The sequence below is a fragment of the Phyllobates terribilis genome, unplaced genomic scaffold, assembly GCF_046119375.1.
Source record: "Phyllobates terribilis strain yellow unplaced genomic scaffold, ASM4611937v1 Scaffold_4__5_contigs__length_816908805, whole genome shotgun sequence".
Lineage (NCBI taxonomy): Eukaryota > Metazoa > Chordata > Amphibia > Anura > Dendrobatidae > Phyllobates > Phyllobates terribilis.
The window spans coordinates 483790929-483815896 of NW_027362764.1; the positions used below are offsets into that span (position 1 = coordinate 483790929).

General features: G+C 41.9%; 1 protein-coding gene across 2 annotated transcripts in view; it reads right to left on the bottom strand.

Annotated features, from left to right (window-relative positions):
- BLOC1S5 (biogenesis of lysosomal organelles complex 1 subunit 5) overlaps nt 1-24968 on the bottom strand; it is a 53551-nt gene that overhangs the window by 22107 nt on the left and 6476 nt on the right. For both annotated transcript variants that reach the window (XM_073678745.1, XM_073678747.1), the window contains exons 3-4: nt 15059-15188; nt 7157-7215 (exon numbers count right to left, since the gene is read on the bottom strand). In XM_073678745.1, coding sequence (XP_073534846.1) covers nt 7157-7215; nt 15059-15188 — 189 coding nt within the window. The remainder of the gene's footprint in view (nt 1-7156; nt 7216-15058; nt 15189-24968) is intronic.

Consider the following 24968-nt stretch of genomic DNA (forward strand, 5'->3'; position numbering starts at 1 on the left):
ACATTATATTAGCCTGTGACCATCAATCAGTGCTGCGTGGGGGTGGAAGCAGACGGAGATCCACATTATTCCAAATACAGGTAAAATATGCTGCTCTGGTGGGTTTTCTTATTACATATTATAGTGACATAACAATATACCAGCACATTCTGATCAGTGGGGTCCGGCACAATCCAGACAAGGCTACTCACGTTTAAGAGATTTTTCTGATTTGATCCATTTTAAAAGGGTTATCCCCATCTCTGGAATTTACTTAATAACTTGCTGATCTGTCAGGGTCCAATAGTTGACATCCCACCCAGATCCAGAGAACAGGGCTCTGGAATGCTCTGTTTTAATAAAACATTAGCCGGGCATGCTCACCACCACACTATTCATTCTCTATTGAACCGCCAGAAAAAATGCAGAATGCTCTACTTGGCTATCTCTGGAAGTCCCATAGAGAATGAATGAATAAATGAATGAATGAATGAATGAGTGGTGAGCAAATAGAGCCGCCACTCCGTTTGGATGGAGCATTTCAGATCCCCCATACCCAGGATCAGTAGGGCCCCAACGTAAGGACAAGTGATGGAATCACCGACGATGGAAAGAGAATATTTCAACCTTATATAACCTTCACTATTTTAGCCTCAATGTCCATTTTATAGTGCCAGCCATAGATCCTCTATATGCACCTGATGAATTTTTACAACATACATTGATGAACGCTGATACACTCCCAATGTACATACTCATTCACAACATACATATAAAATGCACTCTTCTGCAGATTCACCGCAGACATGGACAAGCTCATATGCACATTTATCAAGTTCAGCGAAAACTGTGGAACCTCTACACCCCCCACTATCTGCAGTAACACTAGCAAACCCTTATAATACACCTAAGATTAGTGATTTCAGCAAGTCCTTGCAGGCTTAGGCTAAGTTCACACGTGTGCTTTGCTGCATATTTTGCAGCAGATTTTTATGCAAATTTTCAGCTGCGTCTGGCAGTACCAGCAAAGTCTATGAGAAACCAGAATTCTCTGTTCACACACGTTGCTTTTGTTTGCTGCGTATTTTCTGCCTTGCTTGCGTATTTGGAAAATAGAGCATGTCACTTCTTCTAGAATTTTTTCACCCATAAGTAGTAATGGGTGGTGAAAAAAATGCTGCAAATAAGCAGCAAAAAATACACCTGCATTTTTTTCTGCGTATTTGAAGCGTTTTTGATGGCAAAATAGAATAGGATTTTTTTTTCAGAGAAATTTATGTACATGCTGTGACAGAGTCACTGGTATGATATATGAGGGGAGATATGTGTCGCACAGGTTGCTAGCCTGTGTGAACTGGAACCGGTGGACGTTCTGCCAGCATGTTATATGCTGGTGGGTTAACTCACTTAAAGGGCTTGGTTTTAGGGGAATGACATAGTGATGGGAGGGACGTCATTCCCCATACCTCCACCTCCGGGTGTGGCTGAGCAACATTTAAATGTTCAGTCCTGTTTTTTTCTTCTCTGAGTTGTGTTTGGAGAGGCTAGGTCTCCAGACTGGACAGCCATAGCTCAGGAGGGAGCTGAAGGCTGGACACAACCTGTGTGGACGACCTGCGCACACATATATGGACTGTGCTACAAGTTTATCTTTTGTTTTGTTGTTTAGCCAAGTAAGGCTGTATTTATTTTGCTGGAGTGCAGAGCGTTATGCTATTAATAAAGCCTGCAAAGAAAACCCGGGTTCCTGAGTCTACTTCCAGAAGTGGCCGAGCGAGTCTTCCTACCACAATGCCTAAATACAGACAAAAGGACAGTAAACAAAACGCTGCAAAAAACGCAAAACCTGAATTTTTGATGGAGCTGTTTTCCTGCCAGAGAAAAGTTGTCAGCAGATTTGCAGCAGATTTAGCTGCAGAAAAAAAAAACGTGTGTGAACATAGCCTTATACTGAAAAACAGGGTTTTTGGCCCTCCACTCCACTGACTATAATGTGGTCAGTCAGGTGTTTGTCATGAGGTCTGTCCATTTAGCAGATATATATATGGGTCAGGATTTTGTGCCAGATGTGGCATAGATCCCCCCAATATAGTACAAGCAAGCAAGAAAACGATCAATAAGCCAATATTTAGAAAAATAATTCTATAAACTTTATTATAAATAGCAACAAGCATGATTTAGGGTAATTATAAATATAGCCATTCCGAACCTTGAAAAAAGATTGCTCCACTAAGTACAGCATTAAACATCTAATCCACAATTGAAAAGATACATGTATGTAAATAAATATTGACAATCAATACACATACTAGCGGGTATGACGAAGGGAAATCCGAAACGCGCGTCGGGGCTGTTGCTCCACGTGTACAGCTGGGTAATGTGACGCTCCTGTGCCCTGTCATTTCTTCTCTGCAGCCCTTTCGTTTATTTCTTGGTATGTATAGACAGGACTATGATGGACTGCATATTCTTATTGAAATGACTATACATGCACTCACCTTGGCACTTTATTTGACTAGTGGTAGATTATGTACCCGCTAGTATCTGTATTGATTGTCAATATTTGTTTACATACATGTATCTTTTCAATTGTGGATTAGATGTTTAATGCTGTACTTAGTGGAGCAATCTTTTTTCAAGGTTCGGAATGGCTATATTTATATTTATAACTACCCTAAATCATGCTTGTTGCTATTTATAATAAAGTTTATTGAATTATTTTCACAAATATTGGCTTATTGATCGTTTTCTTGCTTGTTTGTACTATCTTGTTTGTACGATTTAGCCTATAAAAAGTCCATTAAATTGGTAGTCTATATTGAAGTTATTAATAATTGTATATAATATAGACTTTCTCCCTGTTTTGGGATAAGTGTACTACCTGTTCTTTCCATGAATTGTATGTACTATATAGATCCCCCGATGCAGATCTGAACAGATCTTAAAAGGGGATGTCCACTACTAGACAACTCCTGCTTAATCGATTCAAGGCCTCAGAAAATAAAAACAATGTTTACTCACCTCAACCAGCGATGTCAGCCCTGCTGATCCTGGCAGGTGACACAGCACTAATTGACCGCTGATTGGCTGCAACAATATTTCATCAGACTGGAATTTTCTGTCACTTTGACACTGATTGGCAGCAGCCTTTACCATTTTGTTAATGTCACACCATGAATTGTAGCACCAACATTTCTGTAACGGCGAGTATTCATTGTTTTTATTTTCTATGGGGTCCTGGATTGATTAAAGCACCACTCCAGTGTTATTTTTTTCAGCGCTGGATTGGTGCTTTAAATGTAAGTCCCCTGCCCCCTGATCATATACTCACTCTACTGCATCATCAGTTTTTCAGCACTGCTCCGGTCTCGCCACACCATCTTGTGAGTGCAGCTTCTGACTGGCCAGAAGTCAGAAGCTACGTCACAAGCTCTCAATGCATATCTATGAGACAAAACGAGGAAAGAACGAGGCTCCCATAGACTTGTATTGTAAAGTGACCTCCGACACGCTCCATGAAACACTGGAGATCCCGGCAGGTCACTTTTCACCAGAGATCGACGGGAGTGACGCTAAAAAAAGATGAAGGCGGCGGCAGGTGAGTATCAGACGGGGCAGAGGAATTACATTTGAAGCACCAGTCCAGCGGTGCAATAAAAAAACGCTGGAGTGGTGCTTTAAGTAGGAGTTAAATTTACCAAAATGTATTATTATTGTAGTAAGAGAAGATAAGGATGGGACTAGAATTATAAAAGCTTGCACAACGCAATAATTCTAACATATATTCTGCGATATGGATGAATGCATACAACCCCTGGCAAAAATTATGGCATCACCGGGCTCGGAGGATGTTCATTCAGTTGTTTAATGTTGTTGAAAAAAAGCAGATCACAGACATGGCACAAAACTAAAGTCATTTCAAATGGCAACTTTATGGCTTTAACACTAAGGCTGCGTGCCCACGAGGCAATTTACCAAGCGTTTATGCTGCAGAATTTACGCAGCGGAAACACTTGGTAATCCGTCCCCCAGGGTCCCCAATGACAAGCCGCAATGTCAATGCCCATGCTGCGCTCAAAAATCCGCAGCATGTCCATTAATTTTGCGGACACGCAGCGTAATCGCTCCCATTGACTTGTATTGGACCGCGTGACATCCGCATCACTACCTGTGGATAAGCGGATATCACACGGTTCAATGTGCGGATGGTACCCAGGTCTGGAGGAGACTCTCATCCAGACCTGGGTACCATAGAAACTGTAAAAAAAGAATTTAAAATAAAAAATAAAGATTATAATTACCATCCGATGACCTCCCGGTGTTTTGTCCGCTCCGTCCGGTCTCTTGCACTGCTCGCGCTGTTGTGAAGGACCTGACACATGACTGAATGACGTCACCGCAGGTCCTTCACACCACCGCGAGCAGTGCAAGACACCGGACACAGCAGAGAAAACACCGGGAGGACATCGGAAGGCAAGTATAATCTTTTTTTTATTTTTTACCATTCTTATTCTTTTTAACTAACTTGGTCACACTATAAATCCATGCCGGTTGCATGGATTTATATAGTGTGAACAAGTTGTCAAGCACTTTTCCAAGTGATGCTAAAATCGCTTGGAAAAGCGCTTGATAACCCGCATGCAGAAATGCATGCAAAAACGGTTGACAAACGCTTCTACCTGGCGGGAAAAACGCACGTAAAAACCGCATGCGTTTTTCCTGCCAGGGAGAAGTGAAAAAAATATGCAGCATTTCTGCATCGTGGGCACATAGCCTAAAAGAAAAAGAAAAAAAATTTGGTACTCCGTAAGGGTAAATTTTTTCAGACCAAGCAGAGGGAAAAAAAAATTATGGAATCACTCAATTCTGAGGAAAAAAATAATGGAATCATGAAAAAAAAAAAAAAAAAAAACCACACAAAAGAACACTCCAATACATCACTAGTATTTTGTTGCACCACCTCTGGCTTTAATAACCGCTTGCAGTCTCTGAGGCATGGACTTAATGAGTGACAAACAGTACTCTTCATCAATCTGGCTCCAACTTTCTCTGATTGCTGTTGCCAGATCAGCTTTGCAGGCTGGAGCCTTGTCATGGACCATTTTCTTCAACTTCCACCAAAGATTTTCAATTGGATTGAGATCCGGACTATTTGCAGGTCATGACATTGACCTTATGTGTCTTCTTTCAAGGAATGTTTTCATATGGGGTTAACCTGCAGGTTAATAGCGTTCCGAAGCTGTCCAGTGCCTGAAAGGGAAATTAACTTTGTTCCTCCCGGCAGCCTAGAGCTTTCAGTCATAAGGGTGCAGCTTCGGTCACCGCTCCGTGCATAGTGAGTGGAGGGCTAACTACGCCCTGGCACTCACTGACAGCCAGCTCAGCATTAGTGCTAATGCTATTGCTGAGCTGGCTGTCAGTCAAAGGGACTCCGCTACAGCAGCTCACTATGCACGGAGTGGTGACTGAAGCCACACCCCTTTGACTGAAAGCCCGAGGCTGTCAGGAGGAATAAAGTTAATTTCCTCCTGCCAGCAGAACTCTCAATGCTATTAATCTGCAGATTAACCCCACAGTACAATTCCCCTGACATTTTACAGCAAAAGCCTAGCATACCTCCAAATCAAACAGAAAATGGCTCCGCCAGAAGATGATCAAAGTTTTGGTATGGCTCAACCTGAGCCCAGATCTGAATCCAGTAGAAAATCTGTGGGTTTCCCTGAAGATTGCCAAATCTAGATGTGTCAAGTTGATAAACTCCTACCAAAAAAAGACTGAATGCTGCGAGCATGAGCCAAGTGTCATGCTACTGTGATCTAATCCTCTCGCATCAGATAATCGGATCACAGGTGAGCAGAAGGAGAGATTAATTTCTCCATCTTCCCCATTTCCTGTCTCTGAATATCGTACTGCACTCGGATGACAGTTGAGTGCAGTCCGATGTTTTGCATGCACCCACTGACTTGAATGGGTGCGCGCCGTGTGAGATATGCTGCAATTTTTTTTTGTCATGCAGATTCGGCATGAGAAAATAAATAATCGCAGATCTGCTCAGCTTCATTGACTAAACAAACACTGGTCAGAGGGCAATGTGAAATTTTCTCGCATTGCACTCCTCCGTAATACACGCCAGCCCTAATACAGAGCTTGGTGTGTCAATTATTGCACAATTTTAACCACAGCCATTTTCCTAGCATAATTGATCAAGCTCTGTAGGGAAAACTGTGCAATAGTTATGACTTACTGAGCTCCGTATTAGTGAGATCAAATAGTGAAACATAAAGATGGTGCAAAAGGACAGAACTAGGCAAGAGGATAAATAGACCAGCAAGGCAGTGGTGTAATCCAGTAAACAATTACTATAAAAAATGCAATCAAAAGAACTTTGTGCATATTCTCTACAGCAAATATCACCGGTAACAAAACTTGTATTTGCTTTTGTCATGTTAAAAATGTAATCATCTCATAAATGAGCAGTCATACAGCATCAACTGTGGTCGTTCTCCACCTTTCTATGTGTTCTTTAGTACATGTGCTAGCATATCGGAGCAGATTTGCTATATTTAGGCTTCTTAAGGCTATGTTCACACATCATGGATTTTTCAGCATTTTTGGATGCAGTTTTTTATGCTAATTTTCAGCTGCATTTTGCAGTATCAGCAAAGTCTGTGAGAAACCAAAATTCTCTGTTCACACATCATGTTTTTTTTTGTTCAGGATTTTAGGACTTGCACGGTGTTTTGGAAAATAGAGCATGTCATCTCTTTCAGCGTTTTACCACCCATAGGAAGTAATGGGTGGTGAAGAAAACGCATCAAAATTTGTATCAGGAGTTTTTCAGCGTTTTATGCCAAAATAGAGTGGGGTTCTTTTTTTTCATAGAACTTTATGTATATGAATAAAAAAAGAGACAGAAGGACAGTCAAAAAAACACTGAAAAAAAAGCACTAAAACTGCAAGAAAAACCGTGAACAAAATGCCCTTGAAGATCAGGTTTTGCTGCAGAAAATTGAAGCCAAAAAAACACATGATGTGTGAACATAGCCTTATAATAATCTTTGCCTATGCTATAATAAGGATACAATAAAAAAAAAAAAAAAGATTTCACAGGATATTTCAGCTTCTCGGCAGGTTTCCTGGACATTTTGTGACACGGCGTGCTGAGGGCCATGTTTACCTTCTCATTCTCCTGGTCTCGCTGCTGGAGCCTATGGATGGAGTGATTGGCAGCTTCCACTGAAAGAAACAGATATGAATGGATTAATCAGCTGTCCTGTCCTCGTGTCCACATCAGTGTGCGCTAGACTGCAGACTCATTGTAGTAAAACATTTTAGCAGTATGTTCAGGAAGTGCCCATGGGTGAGGCCTGGGAGTCCCTGCTTCAGCGCACTGCACCCCGTTGCTTTGGAGAAACCAAAGCAGGAAAGGATATTAAGGCCCCATCACTTTATACTGCTGACAAGCAATGGGAATGTGGAGCTCACTGCGCATATGGAAGGAAAGGCCTGACAAGTCACAGATTGTTAACAGATGGAGCGAAGACTCAAATACTTCCTCTATTTACATGTTCTAGAACGCTCCAACAAGCATTCAAGGATTTCACTTGTTCTATGCCTAAACCAAACGGCCCACGGGTCAGAAGCAAAATTATTTCCAGATAAATGAATAAGTGACACAGCAAACGATTAAAATACTGCACTCAAGTCTAAAAAAAAGGCTCTCCTTCTAAGGGCATGTTCACACAATGCGCTTGCGATGCGTTCTGTGCGGTAATTTTCTGAACGTTTGATGCCTTTCTACTGCAATTTTGGAAAATTGAGGCAAAAACACAACAAGCATTATGAACGCATTGTGTGAACAAGCCATAAAGGTTTAAATGCGAGTCCAAAACCTATCTAGCCAGGCAGGGACGGACAGTGATCCCTATGTGCATCTCTGCCTTTATCTTTCTTGGTATTTTATATATTTATATCAGTTTTGTCTTTATTTATGGTACTGGGCTATTTAGGAATATAGGTTACACCTGACATTTATCGTTAAGTATGTTGTCCCCAATAAATATACTTGATTGATTATAAAAATAATCTACAGGAGTTGGCCCTATAAATTTGTACTATTGGGAGGGGGCCATCTTGACTTCTAAGATGTCCTGTTCTAGGGTTTTCATTAGGTAGTAAATGTTAGCTTTTGGTTTACAATAAAAGATTTCATTTGTTTTCATATGCACAAGGTTGAGCGTCTATTGCAGGGTTCCCCAACTCCAGTCCTCAAGGCCCACCAACAGGTCATGTTTTCAGGATTTCCTTAGTATTGCCCAAGTGATAATTGCATCACCTGCACAGGCAATAATTCCATCACCTGTGCAATACTAAGGAAATCCTGAAAACATGACCTGTTGGTGGGCCTTGAGGACTGGAGTTGGGGAACCCTGGTCTATTGGATACAGCTTTTTTTCTTTTCATGACTATTCAATGCCATGATGTGTGCCACTTGGGCTGTGCAAACCCTACAACTAGGTTGCAATAGTCTAGAGTTAAACGTAGAGATCCTTAGGACGCGGGTCCAGCGTACACGACAGTATTCCACAGCAGCCAGACCAAGGCACTGACAACTTCTTTGGTAAACATGCCATGATGTCACTGTGCATAGTAATCACAAAACACCCAGGATGCTGTGGAATTCAAATGCCAGGCGAGCTTCTCAGTGCCCTAGTTGGGCTGCCACAGAGACTGAGTACCGATGCTGAACCAGGGTCCTGCAAAACGGCGAGTACAGTATTAGGTGCAGGGACCCTATGTTAGTAGCACCACTCCAGGACTGAAATAAAAAAAACACTGGAGATGTGCTTTAAAGAGGGACAATTTCTTACTTAATGCATTTTGAGCAAAAAAATAAATATATATAATTTTAACAACAGAGTTTCATTCAAAAGTTTGCACAGTTTACCTTATATAGGTAACAGCATTTCTGAGTGCATATTGAGCTAACTGAGCATCCATCAGTGATCTCATTCTGACAGGAGAGTTTGTAACACTTATCTGTTCTTCGGAGCTCCTCTCAGCTGAATTATAACCACAGATCACATCAAACTGGCATGTGCAGGCAAACAAAGAGCATATTAAAGCCAAACACAAAAATATTTAATAAAACCCATTTGCAAAAATGATTAACAGCCCGAAGTACATAGAATAATGAATATCACCCCCAAAAGGTGAACAACCCCTTGAATTGCTTTTATTCCCTTGTGCTTATTGGGGTCCTGCTGGGATATGCCATAGACTTCTATGGTTTGAAAATCCATCTAACAAGGATTTACCTATAAAGATTCATCACCTAACAGCAAAAAAGAAAATGTCCAGTGAATGGAGCAGTATAGTATGTGCACATTGGGCCCCACACTACATTCACTTCTATGGGTCTATGGCAGTGGCCGTGAATATGCGTGACCACCGCTGCCATAGACTGTGAATGGAGTGCTAGTCAAATAAAAACTCCATTATACTTACATTGAGGAAAATGGGGGTCTCAGCGATGATACAGGTCACCTATGCTTCTTTTACACATGAAGCTTTAATAATGAGAGTAACAATATCACTGGAAGTGAAGCCAGTATGGAAACCGAGGACGTGTGACAAGGAGCTGTGGCACCTGACTATAGCTGCGGGATGGCTACAAAATGTTCTTTCCTCTGTACACCCAGTAACATCTGAATTATGTCACACGCACACAATAAAAACTTCATGTGATGAGGCAACACCCTACGGAGCCCCATCATTTCCTTGTCACAGACATTTTCATTTACCAGTTCCTTTCCACATGTCCTGTGCCGTCTATTACACAAAGAAGATTCCCGTAATCAGACGTTCTGCCGAGAAATGTCAGTGGGCAAGACAGGGTCATCTATACCTTCTCTGCAGAAGGTGGCACACGCAGCGACTCGTTTCAAGCAACCTGTACTAGTGGCATCGGCACCTTGCATCCGGATCAACAGCAGGCGGCATCCCCTTGTCTCTGCCATTCTAGAATCCGGAGGTGCATACACTGCTCTTTGATGTATATAGAGGGGGAGGGATTTTTTTTTGTTTGTTTTTTAAATCCACATTTTTCTGTTTAAGCATCAAAAATCAGAAACTTTCCCAGCTACTTCCCAAGTGTGAAAACTTTGCCAGGTGCCAGATTTAAAACCACAACAGGACCGAATTTTACATAGCTCAGGGATATTTCGCCAGATCGTGTCACTTTCTTCTTTTTTGGCAAGAGCTAAAGGCACACAAAAAGAGCTAAACACTTTTTTCTCATCCCTTTTGACATATGCAGTATATTTTGGTTGATCCCAGGAATGTAAGACTATGCAGAAACAATTAATACTTTACAGCATGTTGGAATAAGACTGTGGTGAACAGGGCAGACCAAGCCTACTCTGGCCTGCACTAATGACGGCTTCAAGGCACAGAGTCGCCTTCAAATCCTTAACCCCATAAAAATGTAGGGGTACATAACGTAGAAGTGGTCTGGAAGTAGAAATATACAAGTAGGGTATTAAGCTGTACATGGAGACATCACTATAGTAATCAAGCAGTATTACAAGTGTGGACTGATTTAGAAGGCCCACTTACCAATTCCCTTTGATAGCATTCAAAGTTAATTTACGGCTTGCATGTCCAGATCCCAATACCCAGCCCAAGCGGGGGTCTCCTAACCCAAGATATCTGCCTCGCTGGTTAACTCAAGACCCGCCGATCAGGCTAGGCATTGCTATCCAAGCACATTCTACATTTCACAGATGTGGAAGATTGGCCTTACCCAACGGAGAGAGCAGCTAACAAAAGTTTCTTTGTCCATTGGCCAGATTTGGCAGTGAATAACCCAGAACCCCATTGATTTCAATGGGCACAATGTAATACTTCACTTCTTCAAGCAAACAGTTCTTGCGCCGATGTGAGCGAGCCAAAATGATTTGGTAATAAATCCCAAATGATCTGCATGTGTTACTAGCAGATTTGGCTGTGGATTTCAACCTACTCTATCACAAAGCATTGCATAGGGTGACAACTACTCAGAAAATCCACAGCATTCGCTCATTTCATTCAGCCCCATAATGCGATAATGGGGTTTTAGAATAATATTGTACTGTAAATTGCTGTGGATTTAAGGTGCAATCCATAGCCTGTGGACTAAAGATCTGCACCGCAGGTCAATTTATGCAGCACAAGATGGCGATATTGACAAGTCCACAACACTGCTACTGTAATAAGAATTTGTAGCCAGAAAGTCGGTCTATATGTAATGTGTGACTATAACCTTACAAATCAGTCTCTCCTGAGAACCTGAGGTTAAACTGACTCTGAACTTAAAAGGGTTACTCCATAGGATAGCGGATAACTTGCTGTTCGCTGAGGGATGACTTCTAAGACCCCTCACAATCCAGAGATCAGGGATTTGAAGCCCAGTACTGAATGTAGCGGAGGTGTACTTGCTCGACCCCTGCTCCATTCATTCTCTATGGGACTGTTAGAAATAGCTAAGCGCTATATTAGGCAGTCCTATAGACACCTCTGCTCCATTCTGAATGTGGCTCCAGAGCGCCAGTGGTTTGGTCCCCAATGATCAGCATGTTCTACCCTCACACACACACACACACACAGTCGAAAAGCAACCTTGATTGTTCCAGAAAATAAAGTATTTCTCTCAGAAAATTATTGCAATTACATATGTTTTGTTATACACGTTTATTCCCTTTTTGTATGGGAACACAAAAAAAGAGAAAAAAAGGCAAGTTACACATCATCTCAAGCAAAGCCCCAAAAATGGGCCGGACAAAATTGTTGGCATCTTTCCAAAATTGTGGGTAAACAACTTTGTTTCAAGCATGTGATGCTTGTTCAAACTCACCTGTGGCAAGTATCCGGTGTGGGCAATATGAAAATCACATCTGAAACCAGATAAAAAAAAAAGGGAGAAGTTGGCTCAATCTTTGCATTGTGTATGTGTGCCACACTAAGCATGAAGAACAGAAAGGAGAGAAGAGAACTGTTTGAGAACTTAAGGTTACAAGTCCATCTCCAGAAATCTTGATGTTCCTTTGTCCAAGGTTGCGAAATAATAAAGTTTAGCTTTAGTGCCATGGGTTGTAATCTCCTTGGATGTGGACGAGAGAGAAAAATTGATGAAAGATTACAACGCAGGATAGTTTGGATGGTGGATAAGCAATCACAATAAAGATCCAAAGAAATTCAAGCTGTCCTGTAGGTTCAGGGTGCATCAGTGTCAGAGTGAACTATCCATCGACCTTTGATTTAAATTAAATGAAATAGTGCGAGACCCAGGACGATCTCACTACACACACAGAGACAAAAAAGCTAGACTACAGTTTGCCAAAATGTATGCGTGAAAGCAAAAATCCTTCGGAAAAACATCTTGTGAGCAGATGAGACCAAGATAGAGCTTTTTGGTAAAGCACATCATGCTTCTGTTTACCGAAAACTGAATGAGGCCTACAAATAAAAACACAGTACCTACAGTCAAATATGATGGAGGTTCAAAGATGTTTTGGGGTTGTTTTGCTTCCTTTTGCACTGGAACCTTGACTGTGTGCAAGACATCATGAAATCTGAAGATTACCAAAGGCTTTTGGGTCGCAATGTAGTGCCCAGGGTCGGATAGCTGGGTTTGCGTTCGAGGACAAGGGTCTTCCAGCAGGACAATGACCCCAAACATACTTCAAGAAGCACCCAGAAATGGATGAAAACAAACACTGGAGTCCTGAAGGGGCCAGAAATGGGTCCAGATCTAAATACCATTGAACACCTGTGGAGAGATCCTACAAATTTGCTGTTGGGAGAAGGCGCCTTCAAATATAAGAGACCTGGAGCAGTTTGCAAAAGAAGAGTGATCCAAAATTACAGTTGAAGTTTGTAAGAAGGTTGTTGATGGTTATAGGAAATGATTGATTGCAGTTATTTATTCCAAAGGGTGTAACCAAATATTATAGGGTGCCAACAATTTGTCCGGCCCATTTTTGTGTGTGAAATTATGTCTAATTTGCCTTTCTATGTTTTGTTTGTGTTGTTGCAATACACACAAAGGAAATAAACATGTGTATAACAAAACATGTGTAATTGCAATAATTTTCTGTCACAATTTCAAGGGTGCCAACACTTTCAGCCATGACTCACTGTCATATTATACACTTTAAAAAGTTATGTATCATGGTGTAGCACCATCTGTATAATATTACTGGATGCCACAATCAATTTATATTAGGTCAATAGATAGAATAGATAAAATATCCATAATTAGACAGTTGTACAAATGTATTACATTACTGGACTTCACCGCAGAACAATAACAAGAAGCCAGGGAGAATGAGGAAATACTTATAGCAGTCTAATGGTATGATCACTTCTTTTCAGGTGGTTACAATGGGCATTTTTTTTTTCAAGTGGAAGACGCTTCAGAAAACATTTCTAGCATTTTGAATACCTTAAAGGGGTATTCCCATCTCCAAAGTCCTATCCCAATATGTAGTAGGTGTAATAAGAATATTAGCAAATATCTCCAATTAGAAATTTAGTATAGTTGTTATGATTTGTTATGTCGCTTACTCCATGTAGGCCATTGAAGTAGCTTAGGTATTCATGGCTATGACCACAAATAGTGACAGTTAACTGTTAGTGGTCGTAACCATGGATACCCAAGCTACTGCAATGCACTACATGAGGTAAGTAACATGGCTAAACAGAAGAACTATACTACATTTCTAATTGGAGGTATTTTCTAATATTATTAGAACACCTATTATATGTTGGGATAGGATCTTGAAGACGAGTGTGTCCACAAGGAGTTTTCTTTAAGTTTTTGATGCATCAAAAATGCAGCGTCTTTCAGTTCCAGTGAATGAGATTTATAAAAGTCTAATGCCCACTGTGCTTTACTCAGCGTAAACGGACCTGCGGTGCGTTTCAAATCAACAACATGTCAATTTCTCTTGCGACTAGACTTGCATTTGATGAGGAAAATCCCAAAACATGCGTTTAGTGAGTTTCTGCAGTGGAAACGCATAAAAAACGCATGTAATTTGTACATGGCCATCAATAACATTGTGTATATAATGTAGTAGTATTTCCTGAGAGGTTTCTGACTTTTTTTAGCATCTTTTCTACCGGCATTTTCAACAGTTTTTCTTCTTTATCTCTATTCAACAATGAAGAAGCTGCCAGCAGTCGAAGGAAAAACGTTAAAATGCTCAAACGATGTCCAGGTGTCGTTTGTGCCTTCCCATTTAAAGAATGACGCGCCTCCAGAGCGGAAAACAGCTGAACAATGGTCAGGCCATTTGCTTTAACAGACTGACATCTTTGGAAACCTGAAGCAATTAAAAGATGCTCAAAAGATTGAATATGTATAATTTTTACATAAAAGAATGAACATTTGCAATGCTGAGTGTTTTCGGAGTGTTTTTTCAGGCAGGTTTTGGAGAGGACCCCATTGTCTTTAACATCGTCCCTCTTCTCCGCACACTTCCTTCAGGCTAGGTTCACAGGGTTCTGTGAGAAGTGTTTTTCTTGGGGATCCACAGTTTTTCAACATATAAAAAAACAAAAAAAACAATCTGAACGTAGTCTACGGCTATGTACATTCAATGTCTTTCAGGCGGAATCAGCCTGAAAAACCCATCAGAAAACGCTCAGAAGAATGAACACATGCATTTTTTATGTAAAAAGACTTGCTCGTCACACGTTCAGGCTTTTGAACATCTTTTTAGCTGCTTCATGTTTCTAAAAATGCCAAGCGGACACATCCATTCTTCTGACATGTTCCACTCCGATGCTTCGCACTCCATGTGAACATAGTCTTATACTCTTGCTTCAGCGCTGAGGACCGATGAATTTCAACTCAATACTAACACTCCTCTAGTAGAGTACAAGAGTGTAGACCTCGAAGGGAAATATTGGTAAGTCCTGTTACCAGGCAGCAACCAAATTTTCAGAGTTTTATTTAAGCCCAGTCTATGTCCTACTTTTTTTTTTGCAGGGCATTCAGAAAAAAGTATTTGTTGTCATGCAATAACCGACTTACGTAATTTCAGCATCGGTCCAAGCTGATCTTGCATCACATCTGTACATCTTGGAAGAACGTGATTACTGGTTTCAGATATGCTGTTTTTCACATTTTCTAGAACCCTCAGTTCCCTATGTCCACGTTTTTCCTTAAAAGTGGAGAAAAAAATAAAATAAATATTGCACAATATTCAATATAGCCGCAATAGAGATTGGCTGCAGCGGTCATGTGTACAGTTGATGTGATACCACTTCTGCATCAGAGCAGCATTAGATAGTTGGTGCTGAAGCCAAGGGAGGAGAGTAACAGCTCCTTTATTACCTTATACATCCACAAGCCTTTAGGTGACTAACAAGTTGTTTTTGCCAAGGACAATACCAATAATGCTTGTACAAAACGATCAATCCTAAATGACCCATCCTGTTACTGGCAAGTGGAACAGAACCCAACCCCATGCAAGATGGTTTTGTCAAGAGCAGATGCACAACAATTCTGTCCAGTATGACTATCTTAAAGGGTACGTTCACAAGTAGTTTTTTTTTTTTTTTTTTTTTTCAGAAAAACATGGGCTTTTGCCAGAAAACCGCAATGGGAAATAGTTTTTTTTTTTTTTTTTTTTCGTGTGTGCCAAGCCATTCTGATTTCATTTCAGCCGGGAAAACTGCAGTAAAATGCAAAAAGCATTTTATAAAACAACTCATGTGAATAACATTTTAGAAAGTTCATTCATTTGCGATTACCTAAATACACTTTTCCGCATGAGAGGGGGAAAAAAAGAAAAGCTACATGTGAACAAGCCTTTACTGTGGAAGAAGTAGTAACACTGATATTACTACAGAAAAAATCAGTAGGAAACTTGACGTGGATCCAATAGCATGTCAGACAAGAGCGAAGGTCTAAATGTTGAAGGTGAGAGGTCAGACTGTCCCTACTATAACATGGCATGCCAATATCTGGAATACTTATTGACTTATGCCCATCTTTCCTGTACATACTGATAGTGAAAAGTGTATATGGATATGTTGAATGTAATAGATTAGAGAAGATGAATAAGTCTTCTTCAGCTTTCCTCGTCTCTGGGGAAAGACGTGTGCCCCGAGTACCCCCATACACAAAGTGTCAGGAACACCGGGGCGCATTGTGAATAAAGGTAAAACATCAGCACAGAATCATAAAACCATTGCTCTCAGCACACAGCAGAAGATGAGTTCTGCAGGCCTGGAAAATGCTTCAAAAGAATCTCCACTACAAAGACTATGTGAGCTTTAATAAACCCTTAGTGGAATGAAACACAGACCCAGCGGAGCACTGGAAGATATTAGCTCACAACGGCACCTCACACAAACGCCTCAAAGGACATCTGTTTGGAACATGTGTTTGTCGTGTCTGCTCTGCATGACCCGCCTTTCTGAGGTGAAGAACATTAGGAGCCACATACACAAAGAGCTGTGCTAACAAGATAATGGCAGCTCAGTAAATCTGTCAGCAGCACATTAAAAGTTATGGTCTACTTCCACCTAGTGGCGTCATTGGGTCGATGCAACTTCAGAGGATCATTGAAAACTGCAGAAACAAAGAGTAGGCACGGTGGTGCCTTCTTGTACTACCTCATACAGAATACATTTGTGGTGTTTTTGAATTGGGACAAAAATAGACATGCCTGAACGAGTAAAGGGCTATTGTTCCCCACCCCTCCATGCACATACATGCTAGGCTCAGCTGAGTGTGCATATGTTCTCAATGGGTAGAGGGAAAAGCTGCTTCAAGACACCTTTGGTGCCGCTTATATGCAATGAGTAGAAAGGAGGAATTCAAACATCTTGCTCATTCTTCTTTCACCCCAGGGGCAGTAGGGACATTGGACTGTCAGTCATGTCAAAATTACAAGGTCTAGTCAACATTCCACATAGGTATATGACTACCTTCTTTGTTTAGGCAATCATATGGACTACAATGAGAGTGGTCCCTAAACCATTCTTAGCTCTGATATTTGAAAAGGCAATAATGTCCTCTCCTCACTCCCCCCAATGATACCATCTAAGCCCCAGAGTAGCCAGCAGCTCCATTCCCAATGCTCACTACTGCAGAAGCTGCCAGGCTAAAGAGAACCAGCAGACAGTATTATAAATAGCAAATGATGATATATAGCCTATTCTCCAAACCATGTACTGGAGTGGGCAGATTCATGACGAACGGTGGTGTTCACTATGCCACAAACCTGACTCCAGCAGGGGTTTGGTGTAAGATTTGTGGCGAGGTGCACGCCATCGCACACCTTGCCAGTCCCTTTAAAAAAGGATTAAGCCTCTTAATTAATCAGGAGAGTCTGCTCCAAAATGCCCCCTCATGAAGAGCGGCGAGAGAATTGCCAGTCTTGATGAATTGCCCCCTACAGTGGTCACCTTGGCAGTGGAGTTGGTAAGCCAAGGTTTTGACACCAGCTCAGTCTCATTCATAAATTTATAATTAGTAGCAACTTTACAATGGTAAGATGATGAAATCCCTGTTTGTTTTGTAAGTAGCGGCAATCGACTGGTAAACTTGTTAACATTCCTATATAAACTTTACTACAAGTGCACAGCCTTCGTTGTTAAAATGCTGAGATAGAGAGATATAACAAAGCAGCAAGCATGGACCTATGTGGAAGTCATTTTGCACTGCTGTGTTGCATTGGGTAAATATTGGTAGATAACCCAACATGGAGATTTGCCTTTCCTTTATCTGAAGACCCTATCGTACCGTGACCATTAGATGCACTTATAACCAGGATTTATATTACAGCACTCAGCAATATTCAGTACGAAATAAAAAACGTACTGATCATTTTAAACCATCACACCCCACTGCATAAAAGAGGAGCCATGATGTGTAGCCGTCTTGTCTCCTTTTGCCAGGCCCTGCCTTACCCGATACAGTCACATAACAGGAGACCTTTGAACCGCCACCATTTCTGGTCTCTGACAGCGGAGACATACTATTACTAATGGGGGCGACATGATGTCTGAGTCTTCCTATAAAATTAACTACAACAATATATCTATTTGACAAGTCTACTACTGTCTAATCATTTTCTGCCCGGCAGATTGTGAATAAGTCAGTGTAACGTCATACAGACCAGTAATTCACGTACCAAAAAAATGGAAGGACGTACTACATGATTGTGAGGGAGTAACCAAGTCTTCTCTTGCACTTTACAAGGTTTTCATTATACACGCAGAAGACATTGATTCATTCCTGAAGCTTCAGTGGAGTTGCTGTATCTAAACTTACAAGGGATTGTCTGGCCATAGATCGTCTGATACCTGTCTACAGCAGTGTTCCTCAACTCCAGTCCTCCAGAGCCACCATCAGGTCATGCTTTCAGGATTTCCTTAGTATGACCCATCACCAGTGCAACACTAAGGAAATCCTGAAAGCATGACCTGATGGTGGCTCTTGAGAACTGGAGTTGAGGAACACTGCTGTAGACAGGTATCAGACGATCTATGGCCAGACAATCCCTTGTAAGTTTAGATACAGCAACTCCACTGAAGCTTCAGGAATGAATCAATGTCTTCTGCGTGTATAATGAAAATGTTGTTAAGTGCAAGAGAAGACTGGGGAACACAGATCTACAGGATAGGTCAATACCAGAACGATGGGGGTCCGACGCATGGCGCCCACACTGGTCAGCTTTCTTTTGTTGCTTTGTAAACATTTTGAATTGCAGCTCCATTTCCAGTACAGCCCCTGTCCTACTGAATAGAAACTAATGCTGCAGCCAGAAATGGACACTATATTGCGCTCAGCTCAGGTCATCAAGTACCTATGAGCGGACAACACCTTTATCCATTTCCATGGGGATAAAATGCAAATATAGTTACAATTCTAAAGTTGGAACATGGACGTTAAGAAAAAGGCGGTTCCTCATGGTTAGGCATGTGTTGTAGACAGTATAAAAACCCAGAGCAATAACCTTGTCTGATTGCAAACATATCTCAAGGGGTCCTCTGTTCAGAACCTGACCCCATTATTAGCCAGAGCAAAGAGGTGTTACATTGCAATTCTCATTTCAGAGGACCCCTTTCATTTTAGAAAAGACCTCTAGTCTCTTTTCATATGAAGAACATTTTTCTTTGTTTTGGCTACTCTATAGATATTACTCACTAAATTATTTATTTTCAGAATCAACCTTCCCCCAGTTCTCAGCGGCCTCACAAAAGCTTTGTACTACATACATCAAATCAATGGGATCATGAACGCTTTATGCAATCAGACACGCACAGTACAAACCCTAATGTCTTTGTGACCATCACACTTTTTGTGGGTCATACAATGTGTATGCTTGTATAAACCTAGCGATGACCTTGCGCCGAAAGGTTATGGCACTTGGTCCTGGGCTTTAACCCTTAGCAAGGGGTCAGAATTCCTGCAATCTAGGAGAAGCAGGTCCGGTCCCCAGTTGTCACACAGTCGGAGACGCTGGGGGGACAGAAGCAGTTTATTTTGGCTTCTGTTTTCTCCTTTGCCAGCTACATACGGCTCAGTAAACGCTATGCAGTGAAAGGAAGTTTCAACACTTTTGATAACTTCTGTAGGACCTGGGAGATCACATGATCACGGGTGTGTGCCAGCATAGCAGATCCAGATCAACTGTGCCAATGACTTCTGTCACTGTAGTCTGCTGTTTTCCTCTGTAACTAGGGCAGATCTGAATGCCCAAGTTACAGTGAGGGAAAACAAAACAGCGCAAACCACCCCCCCTACATAATTCGTCCTGCGTAAAACAGAGCCTTGTATAGGCATGTCAATAATAAAATAAAGTTATAGCTGCTACTAAGAGGAGAGGCCAAAGGAAAAAAACATCATACATCGAAATGGATGGAGTCAATCACTGGCAACATTTGGCCAGTCATTAGCTGAGCAGGCATTTCTGGCTTGTCAGAATGGGACCAATAAGAACAGATCAGCAGAGACTTGGTAACCATGGGGCAAGTGCAAGTATTGATTCATTTTTTTATTTTATGCGAGCCCTTAAAAAAAAATAAAATAAAAAAGAATACACATTTTAGTAGCTGGATAACCCAACAAAGAGTGGCAGTGACTGGGCTAGCTCTCGTCACATTTAGGAGGAGGAAATATAGTAAAATATTGCCGCCGCAATGTAAATAACCATGAAAAGCTCCCGACAGACATATAATGGGGTTAGTCATGTTCTGCCTATCTCATGGAGAGGAGACCGACAAACCTGATAGAATTTGTAATGGAGGCTATCAGCGGAGCCCCTAATACAGTTGCAAACATCAGCCATGTGAGCTCTAATAACAAAAGCAGCATTCTCCTCTAGTCTATCATTTAGATGTTATGATCAAGCATCGAAGTCAGGCTGTCATGGCTCAATTGTATGGAAGTTATGTGTAGGGATTCTGGGTATGCTAGAATGTAATCTAAGTGCACAGTGGTAAGTCACATAACGTCTGTCTTGCAGGATTTAGAACATCTTATTTCCAGAGTCTGTTCACACGGAGTAAATTTTACAAAGCACATTCTGTGTTAACATTTGTATGTAATTTGCCTTTCAATTATTTCACTTATTGATACAAATTCCACATGAAAACAGCATTGTTATGCCATACACTGTCCTCCCACCTCTCCTACTGCTTCTCTTCGACCGCCTACAATCTGGCTTCCGACCGTATCACTCCACTGAAACTGCCCTGACTAAAGTCACCAACGACCTACTAACCGCCAAATCCAAGCGACACTACTCTGTCCTCCTCCTCCTAGACCTGTCATCTGCCTTTGACACAGTGAACCATTCCCTCTTACTACAGACTCATCTCTCGGCATCACAGACTTGGCCCTATCTTGGATCTCTTCATACCTAACAGACATGATATTCAGTGTCTCCCACTCACACACCACCTCCTCATCTCGGCCCCTATCTGTCAGGGTCCCCCAAGGCTCAGTCCTAGGACCCCTGCTCTTCTCAATCTACACCTTCGGCCTGGGACAGCTCATACAGTCTCATGACTTTCAGTGTCACCTCTATGCTGATGACACACAGATCTACCTCTCTGGACCTGATATCACCTCCTTACTAACCAGAATCCCACAATGTCTGGCCGCTAGCTCATCCTTCTTCTCTGACAGATTTCTAAAACTTAACATGGATAAAACTTAATTCATCATCTTTCCGCCATCTCACTCACCCCCCCCCATCTGACCTATCCATCATAGTCAATGGCTGCCCACTCTGCCCAGTCCCGCAAACCCGCTGCCTTGGGGTTACCCTGGACTCTAATCTGTCCTTCAAACCACATATCCAAGCCCTTTTCACTTCCTGCCGACTCCAACTCAAAAATATCTCTCAGACCCGCACATTCCTCAACCACCAATCTGCAAAAACACTAGTGCATGCCCTAATCATCTCCCGCCTCGACTACTGCAACCTTCTGCTCTGTGGCCTCCCTTCCAATACTCTCGCACCCCTCCAATCTATCCTAAACTCTGCTGCCCGACTAAGCCACCTGCCCCCCCGCTATTCCCCGGCCTCTCCTCTCTGTCAGTCCCTTCACTGGCTCCTCATTACCCAGAGATTCTAGTTCAAAACCCTAACCACGGCATACAAAGCCATCCACAACCTGTCTCCTCCATACATCTGTGACCTAATATCCTGGTACTTACCTGTACCCAACCTCCGATCTTCACAAGATCTCCTTCTCTACTCCCCTCTTATCTCCTCTTCCCACAATCGCATACAAGATTTCTCCCATGCATCCCCCCTACTCTGGAACTCTCTACCCCAACACATCAGACTCTCACCTACCGTGGAAACCTTCAAAAGGAACCTGAAGACCTACCTCTTTCAACAAGCCTACAACCTGCAGTAACCCTCGCTCCACCACATTACTGCATGACCTCCTCTACCCCCACCTACTGTATCCTCACCCATCCCTTGTAGATTGTAAGCCCGCAAGGGCAGGGTCCTCTCTCCTCCTGTACCAGTCGCTGACAATTGTATTGTTGATAATTATTGTATTTGCTTGTCCTTTGTATACCTATTTCACATGTAAAGCGCCATGGAATAAATGGCGCTATAATAATAAATAATATTCTTAATACATGGATTAACCACACTGTAAAAAATCTAATCTTTGTATGGATCCGAGGCACATAACTACAGAGATCTAATGGTCGGCCTGAAAGTTTTGCTGTAGATTTCCTTGCAAATCTGCTGCAATTTTTTTCAGAGTGAAAAATCAGCCATATCTACTGTACGTACCGCTCCAGAATGTACATCAGTGTACTGAGCATCCTTATAATACTGCAATATAGTAGAACACTACTGCCACCTATTGCACACAGCTAGAACTGAAAGGCAGGAAAAATGCTACATAAAGAAATGCAGGAATTGTGTAAAAGCTTTTCTTCACAACCACTCACCCCCTTTAAAGGACCTTAAGGACAGTAATATGTATTTACACACACAGAATTTTTTTTTTTTTTTTTTTTTTTAACGATAAGCTCTTATATAGCTTTTATTTATTTCAATTTTTTTTGGGGTACAAGCTGTATTTATGGCTCATTTAACCATACTCCATACCTGGCAGGACGTGCCTCGAACAATTGCTTTGCACCACCCGTAATTATTAACCTTTTTAATGCAACTGTCAAACTCTTGACAGCAGGTTGGTCTGTTGAAGACCTCCATGCTTGTCATTACGGAGGTTCTTTGAAACACTGCCTGTGGCGATGATGGGGTCCCAGGAGCAGGGCCGGGCCAGGCGATGATGGGGTCCCAGGAGCAGGGCCGGGCGAGGCGATGATGGGGTCCCAGGAGCAGGGCCGGGCGAGGCGATGATGGGGTCCCAGGAGCAGGGCCGGGCGAGGCGATGATGGGGTCCCAGGAACAGGGCCGGGCCATGAACTGGGGCCATCCGCCAACAGGTTGCCAAGGTCTGCTGATAATATGGGCTGGGGACTGATGGAAGCGTACAATGGCGCTGTAAGTGCGGCTGGCAGACATCGACACTTATCAGATTACCAGCAGCAGGATGAAATGGGATCCACTCATGGCTGTAAAAAGCAGATGATTGCCGAACACCACAGCCATCATCTGCCAGAAACACGGCAGGCTAAGCCTGCTACATACACCCGTTTCCATCATTAACAGATATATATATATATATATATATATATTTTTTTTTTTGGGAGGGGTGGAGAACGAGGAGAGATTGGAAAACACAGCATTTCTACAATTCTTTGAGAATATTTTTTTATTTCCCTTCAGTGTTGATTATAAGGTAAGAGTAATGACATATTAACTTCTTACGGTTATGGTGATCGCTAATTATTATTAATTTTTCTTTTTTATATAGTGTTTTCCTACTTTTGTGCATCAAAATCTAGTTATTAGCACTTTCTTTTCCCTTTTTTTGGGAGGCACATTAGTGAAAGACAGTAATTCTGGCATTGCATTTTTTCCATTTTATCCATATGGGTTAAATAATATGAGAACATTATAAACCTGGCGGCGATATAATGTGAGTTTTTATCTGTTTTATTTAAATTATTCTTTTTTCAAATCATGGGGTTGGGGAGGGAGGGTAGTGGCAACTCCTTCTGTCTGACCACTTAGATGCTGTTGTTGCTATTGACAGCGACATCTAGTGGTAAAACTGCTCAGATTGGTGTTCTTACTGATCCTTACAGTTTCGTTAGGAGCTTGGCTGTGTTTGTTAGCTGGGCTCCTGCAGAGGATCAAATGGGTACACAGGCAATACCCACCCGATCAGCATCATTAAGCACTTAAAAGAGGTTGTCCAGGTTTGACGAAAGTCTGCAGTCACCGTGTCACTGCAGACTCGTGAAACAGTCACTGCCCCGAAAGTGCGCTGTCAGGATTCTCCCATGCCCAAAGAATGAGCATGTCACTTATTTTAACTGTTTTGGGATTTCCAAAGCATGAAGCAGTTAAAAATAGTGACGCATGACGGAGCATGTGCAAAGCAATGTCGTCTTGACATTGCTGTGCATTATGTTCATTTTATGGGGCGCTTTTTCAGGTGGATTCTGGACAGAATCCGACTGAAAAGACGTGTCACAAAGCCATACGGCAAAAGCCATGGTCAGTAAACTGCTTACAACACAGCAAATGGATCTCATTCGTGAAAGTTGTCAGTCAGGAGAAGGGTACAAGTCCCCCCCCCCCCAATACATTAGATTTACCATGGAAGAAAGTGAAGATGGTTATCAAGAAGCAGCTTAAAATTGACAAGAATGAAGAGCCTTGGATCTTATACATTGAGAAAGGCGCCAGTCCGGCACAGAAACGCGTGCGTTGGTATTAATAAAAAACGTTTTGGAATCCCAAGGCTCTTCATACCCGCAGTGCAGCCCACCTAAACATGCCAGCATTCATTTTTGCCATTAACTAGAAATGGACCCCCAACAACAGAGTGGCTTTGACAGAAGAAGATCAAAGTTTTGGAATGGCCCAGCCAAAGTCGAAACCTGAAAATCTTTGGGTTGACCTGAAGAGGGCCCTACACAGGAGATTCCCTCGTAATCTGACAGATTTAGAGCTACTGCAAGGAAGGGTAGGTTCAAAAGCATATAAAAACAGTTTCAGCCAGAAGAGTTGGGCAATTCTTTTTTCTCACTTGTCATCCATATACAATCAAGTTTTTCTTTTTTAAAAGTGGCAGCTATTAATCATTTACAGTATCCTATGTTACAGAATTGCAATGTATCCATAATAATTGGGTGCTGTACTGTGGCTCCGTGTGGGATCTCCATTTTTTTTCATGCACCCATAGACTTCAATGGGTGAGCCTCATCTGATTTTTGGAAGAAACTAGTGCATGCTGCAATTTTTTCACATGCTCAGTTAAAAACAATAGTTCATCTGCACTGCCCAACTAAACAACATTTGTCCGGGTGCTGT